Genomic DNA, 13,165 nt, shown 5'->3' on the forward strand with positions numbered 1-13,165 from the left:
TACATGGAATTGTATTGTACACACTTCACATTCTTTTGTGAGCCCTACTTTTGTAACTCAAAAATATCTCATGGAAACCCTTCCAAGTCAGCTAGCATAGTTCTATTACTCTTGTCACCATCTCTGTTACATTCTATGGTGTGAATGCACCACAAACTATTCAATCATTACGGCATAGAGATTTTTGCCTCTCAGAACAGCCTTTGACTATATCCTTACACCTTGCTATCATGCTAGTGTTTTGATTTCTCTATGTGCTCAGGGAAACTCCAACTTCCACTGATGTTCTTGGCTTCATCAACAGGGTTAGGTTAAGCAAAAGAACCACATGCTATGAGTATGTCCATCCTTTCCCCGACAGAGTCAAGAGCTAACATGACCTAATGGCAACACTGAACCTGCCCTGGGTCCCCACCTCCATCGTCAGCAGAGTAAGGACTTTGAATGGGATTCTAGTCACACTGAGTCTTGAGACATAGACAAAGGAGGGCAGAGACTCCAGGCAATCCTCCATGGACATATAGTGTGAGCCAGGAATAAACCTTTGCTTTAATACAGTAATTTTGAAGGTTTTTTTTTTTTTTTTTAACCCCAGCATAGCCTAGTTTATCCTGGCTGAAACCAGCATAGACAGGAGACAAAGGTAGAAAGGCAATTAGGAGATGGTTCCTGTGGGGTCTTTCAGATCTTTGGCTTTTGTAGAATTTAGCTTTTATTCTAAACACAAGGGAAGCTATTGAAGGGCTTGAGCAAAGGAATGAAATAATCTGACATGTTTTGGCAAGATCGCTGTGGTTGCTATTTGAAAATCCTGGTGAGAAACTAGTATTTGGACAGGGCAGTTAGAGGTGAAGTGGTGGAAATGCGTGTCTACTTTGAAGGGTAGAGACAAAAGTTATAGCGTTATCTCTGAAAATCAGATCTGGCTGGAATTGGAGAGGATTTTTCCTATTTATTGTGCTGTTTTAATTTGTCACAGCTGGGACATAAAACATTTATTTTTAATTTAAACAACTTATAAAAATTAAATAAAATTAAAGGGAAGTATGAATGGTCAGTATCCCATTCTATGGATGGATCCCATTGTATAAATCTACCTACTCACCTGTATGTACACACACACACACACACACACAAAACATTGGACCATAGACTCAAATTGTTTATAGCAGCTATCCCTAGAGAATAAAATTATAGATGATAGCTTTTTTTATTCTTATTTGCATGCATATATTACCTGCAATAAGTATATAACGCTTTTGTAATAAAGAAAAAAAGGTATTATTTTCAAAAGTGAAAGACATAAAAATGCACACCTTGAAAGTAGAGGCTTTATAAATGAGTAATTAGAGTTAACTATCAGCTTAACACATTGTTTATAAATGCATTAGCCCCTACAATTATCTAAAATATGTATATATATTAAAATTATGTTGAACAAATATCCAGAAAATTAAAGTTTTTTTTAAAAGAAAATGAAGGTTCTCAAGCCTTAAATACCTTAAAATAGGTTTCTGCTCGACAAAGATAGCTTTGAATACATAAAGGATCAATTCTAATAGCCTCAGAAAATTGCCAAATGGCTTCCGTGTAGTTATCCAGGTGTAGCAGATGTATGAGGCCAATATTTACATAAGCCAAAGTAGTAGTTCTAAAAAAAAAAAATGAGAAAGTGAAATCTTGTTAAACATTTTTCATTATTCCAAATGTTCTCCAATTAGGAATAAACTGAATGAAATAGATGCATCAGTACTCATCAGAGTATTTTTTTAATGTTTTACAAAGGAAAGTAAATTAGTTAGCTGCTCTCTGTGAAAAACTATAAATACCTTTATAAAACCCTTAGTAGGAAATTAATGTTTTTAGGGTCTGAGCTAGGAACAGAATTCCTGAAGTCTCCTAGACTTTTAGGAAAACTTTACTCTTCTTTGATTTACCTTCCCGTTATCTTGAGTCACAAGCTTACTTTTTCTCAACTAAAGAGTCTTTACCTCAGGCTATGTTCTATTGGCCATGAGTGACAGTGGGAAACAGTCATATTCAAGGGTTTGGTGGCTTGGGGTTAAAATCCTCTCCACATATATATTAACACAGCTTTTCTGTATCAAATAAATGTTATTTATCTCTCTTAGAATCAAATGATTTTCAGCAGAGAAATAACCTTAGAAATTATCATGTTTGATGCCACTATTTCAAAATGAGAAAACCACCCATCCAATAATCCAGTCTGACAGAATCCCTGACCCCTTGCCTAGACACCAAAGTTCCTACTTCATGTTTTCTGTCTCTTTGAAACTGACACTCTTTTCTTTTTCTTTCTGGCTCAAAAATGTCCAAAAGAAAACCACTGTGGTCATTATGGAGTCATGCTCCATGAATTTCCTGTGTCAAGTTCAAAGTTTACCTTGGATAGATTAAGTAAACCGTCTGCTGGTTGGCAAGGAATTGGCATGATTAGTTACTCTTTCTGACACCTTCCCTTTTCACAAATGCTTCATTGGAAGAAAGGGGAAATTTTAATTAAATTCTGTGATTTACAGTTTGACTTTCTGACTAGTGCATTTAACTTTCAGTCTGTATTTCTTCCTGAACCTATGGTCTACATGGTATTAGTGTTTTTATTTTGCTTTACTAAACAAAATAAAGCCAGAAGTTCTAAATAGAAAGTTGCCTTCCAGTTCTAAATAGAAAGTTGCCTACGGACTATGTTGTCCGTAGTAATCATATACCAAGCAGAAATTTTTTTTATTATTTTAAAACTTAATGACAGTTTTCCACAAAGTTAATTTCAAAAAGCTCTAGCCTGGGCATCTCCAGAATCCTCAATAGTATTGATTCCTTATCCATGGATTTAACTTCTGTCAAACCCATTTAACTTCTAAAATTTGCAAAAACACCTGAGGCAAACAGATGTTGAGAACAGGTTTTATTTCAGAAGCAATCTTGTTTTTAGAAGTAGTATTCTAATTCTAGGATGACTTTGTAAGTGTCTCATTTTTTCTAGGTTATCAATGATGAGGGGAAAGAAACTTTTTCTCCCATTTTAGGTTTTCAATTTTTTACAAAAGTGAAATCAATAAATATGAAAAGGAAAACGTACCTTTCTAGAGAAATAACAGCTTCAAAGTCACAAATTGCCAGCAACCAAAGTTTTAGATGTGCATAGACTATTCCCCGATGTAGAAAACAACCAAGATTCTCATAGCCATCATTTATGAGTGCTTAAAAATTAAAAAAATGTATTTCATTCAGTTTCTAAAATAACCATATGTAAATTCTATTTTAGTCTGTAACCTTCCTATTGCTTATTCTCATTTTTTAACATTATATAAAATAGAAACATATCTATGATGAGTGTACTTGTTTGGTAAGTTAAATAATAGTATTGTACATTAAAATGTATTTATTAGTAACAATGTGGCAATTGTGGTTCACAAACTCATTGGAGCTGAACTAAACCCTGATCGGAATATAGCATAGTCCACTCACTGTATAGGTGAGGAGATTAAAGTCCAAAGGGGGTAAGTACATTGACCATGGTCATGATATGACAGTCAATGGCAAAGACTGGCCTAGAATCCAACTCCAGTCAAAAGGGTGCCATGACCCTTGATGGCCTGATTTTATCAGGAAGCCATCGTTACTGGCCAAGAACAGGCTTGGTTACTAGTCCTGAAGGCAGAAAGCAGAGGTCAGGCTTACACACAAACCAGGATGGACAAGCAAAGAGGCTACACCAAGGCAAGCAGAGCTTGGAGGTAAGGCAGATGGCTTGACTATGCACATCCCAAATAACAGCTATCCGGGATGCACATCCCAAATAATGGAATGGAGGAAAAGAACCTCCTCTCAGTACTCTAGGTGTGTGACTCTCATCAATAACCAGTCTAGAGGTCATCTCATGTCTCTCGCCTACTGATTGCCCCTTCACTTTCAAAACATGTTAGTGAATTAGATGGGGTTTCCACAAGTTTTGACACATATCTTTAAAGCTTCTCATGCCATTCTGCCTTAAGATGGAAAGTTTTGCCAAAATGTGCATAATGTTTACAGTCTAGGACAAAAATATTCACAGTACTGAATTTAGGGAAGTATAGTTAGTGTCAGCAATGATCATACAGATTAAGTAAATACAGTCATGCACCACTTAACGGTAGGGATATGTTCTGAGAAATGCATTAGTAGGGGATTTCTTTATTGTGCAAACATCATAGAGTGTACTTTCACAAACCTAGATGGTATATGTTATATATGTATATACATATATCAGGTTTACCCATAGTATACATTTTTGACTGAAACATCATTATGCGGCACATGACTGGTATCACTTGAAGAAAATCTAACTGCTCAGTACACGGTATGATTGGCTAGCAATTAAAAAATCAGCTACAGTTTGGGTGGTTGCTCTTAACAAATAATAATAATAATAATAAAGATTCTTAAGAAAAAAGGAAAAAAATATTATTTAACCTCTGTGCTGTGGCTTTCTCATCAGTAAAATGTAAATGAAAATAGTACCGAGCTCCTAGCGTTACTCTAAATATTGAGATACTTCTTATTTGACACTTTAAACAGCACTTTGCAAATAGCAAAATGCCCAATAAATGTTAGATATTATTATTATTATTATTATTATTATTAGCTTAGCAAAATATCTTGAGAGTCCTGTTTTGTTGTGGGCGATAAAACTCCTTGGGCTATCTGGTAGGAAAGGATTGAGGCTGAAATCAAGTTTGTCTGCTCTGGATAATTAAATAATAGGAATTTTGTTCAATTATTGTGATAGCCTAGAAGTGGGGAGAGGAGGGCATGAGAAGCCCAAAACTTGTATAAGAGGGAAATATAAGAAAGAAGTCTTTAGAGGAAGACCAGAGAGAAAGGGATTTGGCCAGTGGCAGATGGATAGGGCTGACAGAGTCAGATAAACTTCTAAAAATGGGGGTGGTTTGATCTTCAAATTTAAGTTACCTGTGCTAAATTTATCTTCTGAACCCTAAAGCATTCAGTAACAGATTAGTAGACACAACATGTTTGTGTTGATGTTATACTGGGGAATGAAGGATAGACCTGGGAAAAAGTAAAGCCAAGAGAACAGTACCCACAGAAGTGAGGGTGAGCAAAGATGGAGAATTCAGCCAAAAGATGAAACTGGACTCAAAGATAAAGAAAGAATTAGACAGAAATCCTCAGGCCCCTTTCCCAATAATCCTTGGAAATAGAGGGGAGGACACTAGACTCCTCTCAATACACAGAATGAAATTTGAGTTATTTTATTTTAATATTAATGAGAAGGGTGACCTCAGAAGGCAAATGGACTTAAGACAATCAAGTAACCATCGCCTTAGCTCTTCTTCCCTGTGGAAATCTAGTTGTCTCTTCATCTCCAGACACGGTCTAATTTATGATGATGGGATTCTAGAACTTCGCACCCAGGTGAACACAGGCATATTTGGAGCGTTAGACTCAGGCTGGATTTCATCAGTCAGGATGGGCTCATTTATTCTGTTGGAGTCTGTTTACTGAGCACTGACTCTATGCTCACAAATGTGCTGGCCACATGCATAAACCAGGAGTGTGCTGATTGAGGGTAACACAGAAATGGCCATTTTTAGCTGTTGGTGTCCTTAGCTACTAAGGATTCCCAAAACCTATTTTTAGTTTAGGGGTTAAAAATGCTGAATTTGACAAATCTCTTGGGCTGAGCCTATGGAGCAGGACACAGCCCACCAGGACAATTTACTGCCATTTTAGAAAACTGACTAGGAAACAGGGCCTGGGTTTCCAGAAAAATCTTTAGAACGCAGTATATTATAGAAAGAGATTTCTTTGATGTCACATTCTCCCCTTGCCACAGTTAACACACACACACACACACACACACACACAAAGGGCATATTAGAAACACTTAAAACTAAACCATTATAGCCATATAATCATATGTTGTATATCTATATAATATTAAAATGTATAAGCTCATGTAATATATACTTATAATGTATATTAGTATATAGTAGTATACTTATTACATTAGTGGCCCCACTTTACCATTCACCACTATGAAACTGAGCTGTTGAATCTCAGATCAGATTGCTACATATTATATGTAATTGAAGGCAAAGTACCTGAAACACTGTAATCCTGTAGCGCTCTAAAAGGGTTACTCTTTCTGAATAAGCAACCTCGATAATACAATGCTAACCAGTTATTAGGATCTAAGTGAATTGCAGCAGAAAAATCTTGAGTTGCTTCTTTGTAAAATTTCCGTTTAACATATGCAATCCCTCGGTATGTCCTAGGAAAAAAAAGTTTGTTTTAACAAGTATTGTAAAGTATACATTTTCTCTTTTTGGTAAACCTGTACAACTAATTTTATATTTGAATAACAATTTGTAAATATTTCTCCTTGCTTCGCAGGAGAGTTTAGTCATGAAGTTAACAGTAAAAATGATACAAACTTTTTATAAATTGAAGTACACTTTATTGTATACATAATTATATGCTTATTAGGTACATTCTACATATTAATTATATGCTTACTAATTTCATTTCTTACATTTCTCATGGAGGTATGTCAATAAAATAAGCATTACATTTATTATTTATTCATTCCCCAAAATGTATTAAGCACTAATTTATACAAAATTGCTCCCTAGAAAAACAAAATGATCCATTTTGCAGAACATGGGCCCTAGTGAGTAGAAGTTTTAGGAGATTTTTCCCTGGGCCTTGAAGATATATTCAAATACGTGAGAGTCTGCTCTTTCATGGATGAAAGCTACTGCGTTAGTTGTGTAAACTGGATTCCTTTATCATTAACTTCTGACTCCAATTTTGAAATTATCACTGACTTAGATCTATGCTAAAAAACTCATTTTCAATTAGCTAATAATGTGAAGCATATCCATTTTTAGAAATAAAATAAAGATGACAAGGAAAAACAGAAGAAAGAAGCTACTAGGTTGCCTACTTAGAAGAAATAAAAATAGTGGGAGGTTCCAAGATGGCTGAATAGGAACAGCTCCAGTCTATAGCTCCTAGTGTGAGCAACGCAGAAAATGGGTGATTTCTGCATTTCCAACTGAGGTACCAGGTTCATCTCACTGAGGCTCGACGGACAGTGGATGCAGGACAGTGGGTGCAGCCCACAGACCGTGAGCCAAAGCAGGGGGAGGCATCGCCTCACCTGGGAAGTGCAAGGGGTCAGAGAATCCCTTTCCTAGCCAAAGGAAGCCATGACAGATGGCACATGGAAAACTGGGTCACTCCCACTCTAATACTGCACTTTTCCAACAGTCTTAGCAAATGGCACAACAGAAAATTATATTCTGTTCCTGGCTCGGAGGGTTCCACACCCACAGAGCCTCGCTCACTGCTAGCACAGCAGTCTGAGATTGAACTGCAAGGCTGCAGGAGGCTGGGGGAGGGGCGCCCACCATTGCTGAGGCTTGAATAGGTAAACAAAGCAGCCAGGAAAGTCAAACTGGGTGGAGCCCACCATAGCTCAGGGAAGTCTGCCTGCCTCTGTAGACTAAATCTCTGGGGGCAGAACATAGCTGAACAAAAGGCAGCAGAAACTTCTGCAGACTTAAATGTCTGTGTCTGAGAGCTTTGAAGAGAGTAGTGGTTCTCCCAGCATGGAGTTTGAGATCTGAGAACGGACAGAAAGCCTCCTCAAGTGGGTCCCTGACCCCTGAGTAGCCTAACTGGGAGGCATCACCAGTAGGGGACGACTGACACCTCAGGCAGCCAGGTGCCCCTCTGAGAGGAAGCTTCCAGAGGAACGATCAGGCAGCAACACTTGCTGTTCTGCAATATTTACGATTCTGCAGCCTCCACTGGTGATATCCAGGCAAACAGGGTCTGGAGTGGACCTCCAGCAAACTCCAACAGACCTGCAGCTGAGGGTCCTGACTGTTAGAAGGAAAACTAACAAACAGAAAAGACATCCACAACAAAACCCCATCTGTACATCACCATCATCAAAGACCAAAAGTAGATAAAACCACAAAGATGGGGAGAAACCAGAGCAGAAAAGCTGAAAATTATAAAAATCAGAGCACCTTTTCTCCTCCAAAGGAAGACAGATCCTTGCCAGCAACGGAACAAAGCTAGATGGAGAATGACTTTGAAGAGTCGAGAGAAGAAGGCTTCAGAAAATCGGTAATAACAAACATCTCTGAGATAAAGGAGGATGTTCGAACCCATCAAAAGAAGCTAAAAACCTTGAAAAAAGATTAGACAAATGGCTAATCAGAATAAACAGTATAGAGAAGACCTTAAATGACCTGATGGAGCTGAAAACCATGGCACGAGAACTACATGACGCATGCACAAGCTTCAGTAGCCTATTCGATCAACAGGAAGAAAGGGTATCAGTGATTGAAGATCAAATGAATGACATGAAGCGAGAACAGAAATTGAGAGAAAAAAGAGTAAAAAGAAATGAACAAAGTCTCCAAGAAATATGGGACTATGTGAAAAGACCAAACCTACATCTGATTGGTATGCCTGAAAGTGAATGGGGAGAATGGAACCAAGTTGGAAAACACTCTTCAGGATATTATTCAGGAGAACTTCCCCAACCTAGCAAGGCAGGCCAACATTCAAATTCAGGAAACACAGAGAACGCCACAACAAAAGATAATTCTTGAGAAGCACAACTCCAAGACACACAATTGTCACATTCACCAAAGTTGAAATGAAGGAAAAAATGTTAAGGGCAGCCAGAGAAAAAGGTCGGGTTACCACAAAGGGAAACCCATCAGACTAACAATACATCTCTCAGCAGAAACTCTACAAGCCAGAAGAGAGTGGGGGCCAATATTCAACATTCTTAAAGAAAAGAATTTTCAACCCTGAATTTCCTATTCAGCCAAACTAAGCTTCATAAGTGAAGGAGAAAGAAAATCCTTTACAGACAAGCAAGTGCTGAGAGATGTCAGCAACATCAGGCCTACCTTATGAGAGATCCTGAAGGAAGCACTAAACATGGAAAGGAACAACCAGTACCAGTGACTGCAAAAGCATGCCAAATTGTAAAGACCATCGATGCTAGGAAGAAACTGCATCAACTAATAAGCAAAATAACCAGCTAACATCATAATGACAGGATCAAATTCACACATAACAATATTAACATTAAATGCAACTGGCTAAATGCTCCAGTTAAAAGACACAGACTGGCAAATTGGATAGAGTCAAGACCCATCAGTGTGCTATATTCAGGAGGCCCATCTCACATGCAGAGACACACATAGCTCAAAATAAAGGGATGGACGAAGATCTACCAAGCAAATGGAAAACAAACAAAAAAAAGCAGCGGTTGCGATCCTAGTCTCTGATAAAACAGACTTTAAACCAACAAAGATCGAAAGAGACAAAGAAGGCCATTATATAATGGTAAAGGGATCAGTTCAACAAGAAGAGCTAACTATCCTAAATATATATTAACCCAATACAGAAGCACCCAGATTCAGAAAGCAAGTCCTTAGAGACCTACAAAGAGACTTAGACTCCCATACAATAATAATGGGAGACTTTAACACCCCACTGTCAACATTAGACAGATCCACAAGACAGAAAGTTAAGAAGGATATCTAGGAATTGAACTCAGCTCTGCACAAAGCGGACCTAATAGACATCTACAGAACTCTCCACCCCAAATCAACAGAATATACATTCTTAGCACCACATCGCACTTAATCCAAAATTGACCACATAGTTGGAAGTAAAGCATTCCTCAGCAAATGTAAAAGAACAGAAATTATAAGAAACTGTCTCTCAGACCACAGTGCAATCAAACTAGAACTCAGGATTAAGAAACTAACTCAAAACTTCTCAACTACATGGAAACTGAACAACCTGCTCCTGAATGACTACTGGGTATATAATGAAATGAAGGCAGAAATAAAGATGTTCTTTGAAACCAACGAGAACAAAGAGACACTATACCAGAATCTCTGGGACACATTTAAAGCAGTGTGTACAGGGAAATGTATAGCACTAAATGCCCACAAGAGAAAGCAGGAAAGATAGAAATTGACACCCTAACATCACAATTAAAGCCACTAGAGAAGCAAGAGCAAACACATTCAAACGCTAGCAGAATACAGAAAATAGAACTAAGATCAGAGTGGAACTGAAGGAGAGAGAGACACAAAAAATCCTTCAAAAATTCAATGAATCCAGGAGCTGGTTTTTTGAAAAGATCAATAAAATTGATAGACCACTAGCAAGACTAATAAAGAAGAGATAAGAATCAAATAGATGCAATAAAAAATTACAAAGGGGATATCACCATCGATCCCACAGAGATACAAACTACCATCAGAGAATACTATAAACACTTCTGTGCAAATAAACAAGAAAATCTAGAAGAAATGGATAAATTACTGGACACACACCCTCCCTGAACTAAACCAGGAAGAAGTTGAATTCCTGAATAGAACAATAACAGGCTGTGAAATTGAGGCAATAATTAAGAGCCTACCAACCAAAAAAAGTCCAGGACCAGATGAATTCACAGCTGAATTCTACCAGAGGTACAAAGAGGAGCTGGTACCATTCTTTCTGAAACTATTACAATCAATAAAAAAAAAGGGTATCCTCCCTAACTCATTTTATGGGGCCAGCATCATCCTGATACCAAAGTCTGGCAGAGACACAACAAAAAAAGAGAATTTTAGACTAATATCCCTGATGAACATCGATGCAAAAATCCTCAATAAAATACTGGCAAACCGAATCCAGCAGCACATCAAAAAGCTTATCCACCATGATCAAGTGGGCTTCATCCCTGGGATGCAAGGCTGGTTCAACATACGCAAATCAATAAAACGTAATCCATCATATAAACAGAACCAAAAACAAAAACCATATGATTATCTCAATAGATGCATAAAAGGCCTCTGACAAAATTCAACAGCCCCGCATTCTAAAAACTCTCAATAAATTCGGTATTGATGGAACGTATCTCAAAATAATAAGAGCTATTTCTGACAAACCCACAGCTAATATCATACTGAATGGGCAAAAACTGGAACTATTCCCTTTGAAAACTGGCACAAGACAGGGATGCCCTCTCTCATCACTCCTACTCAACATAGTGTTAGAAGTTCTGGCCAGGGCAATCAGGCAAGAGAGAGAAATAAAGGGTATTCGATTAGAAAATGAGGAAGTCAAATTGTCCCTGTTTGCAGATGACATGATTGTATATTCAGAAAACCCCATCGTCTCAGCCCAAAATCTCAAGCTGATAAGCTACTTCAGCAAAGTCTCAGGATACAAAATCAATGTGCAAAAATCACAAGCATATACACCAATAACAGACAAACAGAGAGCAAAATCATGAGTCAACTCCCATTCTCAATTGCTTCAAAGGAATAAAATACCTAGGAATCCAACTTACAAGGGATGTGAAGGACCTCTTCAAGGAGAATTACCAACCACTGCTCAACAAATAAAAAAGGACACAAACAAATGGAAGAACATTCCATGCTCATGGATAGGAAGAATCAATATCGTTAAAATGGCCATACTGCCCAAGGTAATTTATAGATTCAATATGATCCCCATCAAGCTATCAATGACTTCCTTCACAGAATTGAAAAAAACTACTTTAAAGTTCATATGGAACCAAAATAGAGCCCACATTGCCAAGATAATCCTAAGCAAAAAGAACAAAGCTGGAGGCATCACGCTACCTGACTTCAAACTTTACTACAAGTCTACCGTAACTAAAACAGCATGGTACCAGTATCAAAACAGATATATAGACCAATGGAACAGAACACAGGCCTCAGAAATAACACCACACATCTACCACCATCTGATCTTTGACAAACCTGACACTCATAAGCATTGGGGAAAAGATTCCCTATTTAATAAATGGCGTTGGGAAAACTGGCTAGCCATATGCAGAAAACTAAAACTGGACCCCTTCCTTACACCTTATACAAAAATCAACTCAGGATGGATCAAAGACTTAAACATAAGACCTAGGACCATAAAATTCCCAGAAGAAAACCAGGGCAATACCATTCAAGACATAGGCATGGGCAAAGACTTCATGTTTAAAACACCAAAAGCAATGGTAACAAAAGCCATAATAGCTACATGGTATCTAATTAAACTAAAGAGCTTCTGTGCAGCAAATGAAACTATCATCAGAATGAGCAGGCAACCTACAGAATAGAAGACAATTTTTGCAATCTATTCATCTGACAAAGGTCTAATGTCCAGAATCTACAAGGAACTTAAACCAATTCACAAGAAAAATATATATATAAAAAAGTGGGCAAAGAATGTGAACATACACTTCTTGAAAGAAGACATTTACACAGCCAACAAACACATGAAGAAAAGCTCATCGATGCAAATCAAAACCACAGTGAGATATCATCTCATGCCAGTTAGAATGCTGATCATTAAAAAGTCAGGAAGCAACAGATGCTGGGGAGGGTGTGGAGAAGTAGAAACGCTTTTACACTGTTGGTGGGAGTGTAAATTAGTTCAACAATTGTGGAAGACAGTGTGGCGATTCCTCAAGGATCTAGAACCAGAAATACAATTTGATACAGCAATCCCATTACAGGGTATATACCCAAAGGATTATAAATCATTCTACTATAATGACACATGTACACATATGTTTACTGCAGCAATATTTACAATAGCAAAGACTTGGAACCAACACAAATGCCCATCAATTATAGACTTACAAAGAAAATGTGGCACATATACACCATGGAATACTATGCAGCCATAAAAAAAATGAGTCCAGGCTGAGCATGGTGGCTCACGCCTGTAATCCCAGCACTTTGGGAGACTAAGGTGGGCGGATCACCTGAGGTCAGAAGTTCGAGACCAGCCTGGCCAACATGGTTAAACCCTGTCTCTATTAAAAATACAACAATTAGCCAGGTGTGGTGGCGGATGCTACTCGGGAGGCTGAGGCAGGAAAATCGCTTGAACCCAGGAGGCAGAGGTTGCAGTGTGCTGAGATTGTGCCATTGCACTCCAGCCTGGGTGACAAGAGTGAATCTCCGTCTCAGGAAAGAAAGGAAAGAAAGGAAGGAAGAAAGGAAAAAAAGGAAAGAAGGAAGGGAGGAAGGAAGGAAGGAAGGAAGGAAGGAAGGAAGGAAGGAAGGAAGGAAGGAAGGAA

At 38.0% G+C, this 13,165-nt stretch overlaps 1 protein-coding gene across 2 annotated transcripts in view; it reads right to left on the reverse strand.

Moving 5' to 3' along the window:
- Positions 1–13,165, reverse strand: part of TTC6 (tetratricopeptide repeat domain 6) — a 217,135-nt gene that overhangs the window by 48,864 nt on the left and 155,106 nt on the right. The window contains exons 17-19 of one of the 2 annotated variants that reach the window (XM_023189672.2): positions 6,126–6,295; positions 3,101–3,221; positions 1,501–1,651 (exon numbers count right to left, since the gene is read on the reverse strand). In XM_023189672.2, coding sequence (XP_023045440.1) covers positions 1,501–1,651; positions 3,101–3,221; positions 6,126–6,295 — 442 coding nt within the window. Of the gene's footprint in view, positions 1–1,500; positions 1,652–3,100; positions 3,222–6,125; positions 6,296–7,249; positions 7,437–13,165 lie in introns of those variants that run through there. The other variant, XM_031935777.1, reaches the window with a different exon arrangement.

Source organism: Piliocolobus tephrosceles, chromosome 6 (assembly GCF_002776525.5).
Source record: "Piliocolobus tephrosceles isolate RC106 chromosome 6, ASM277652v3, whole genome shotgun sequence".
Classification (NCBI taxonomy): Eukaryota; Metazoa; Chordata; class Mammalia; order Primates; family Cercopithecidae; genus Piliocolobus; species Piliocolobus tephrosceles.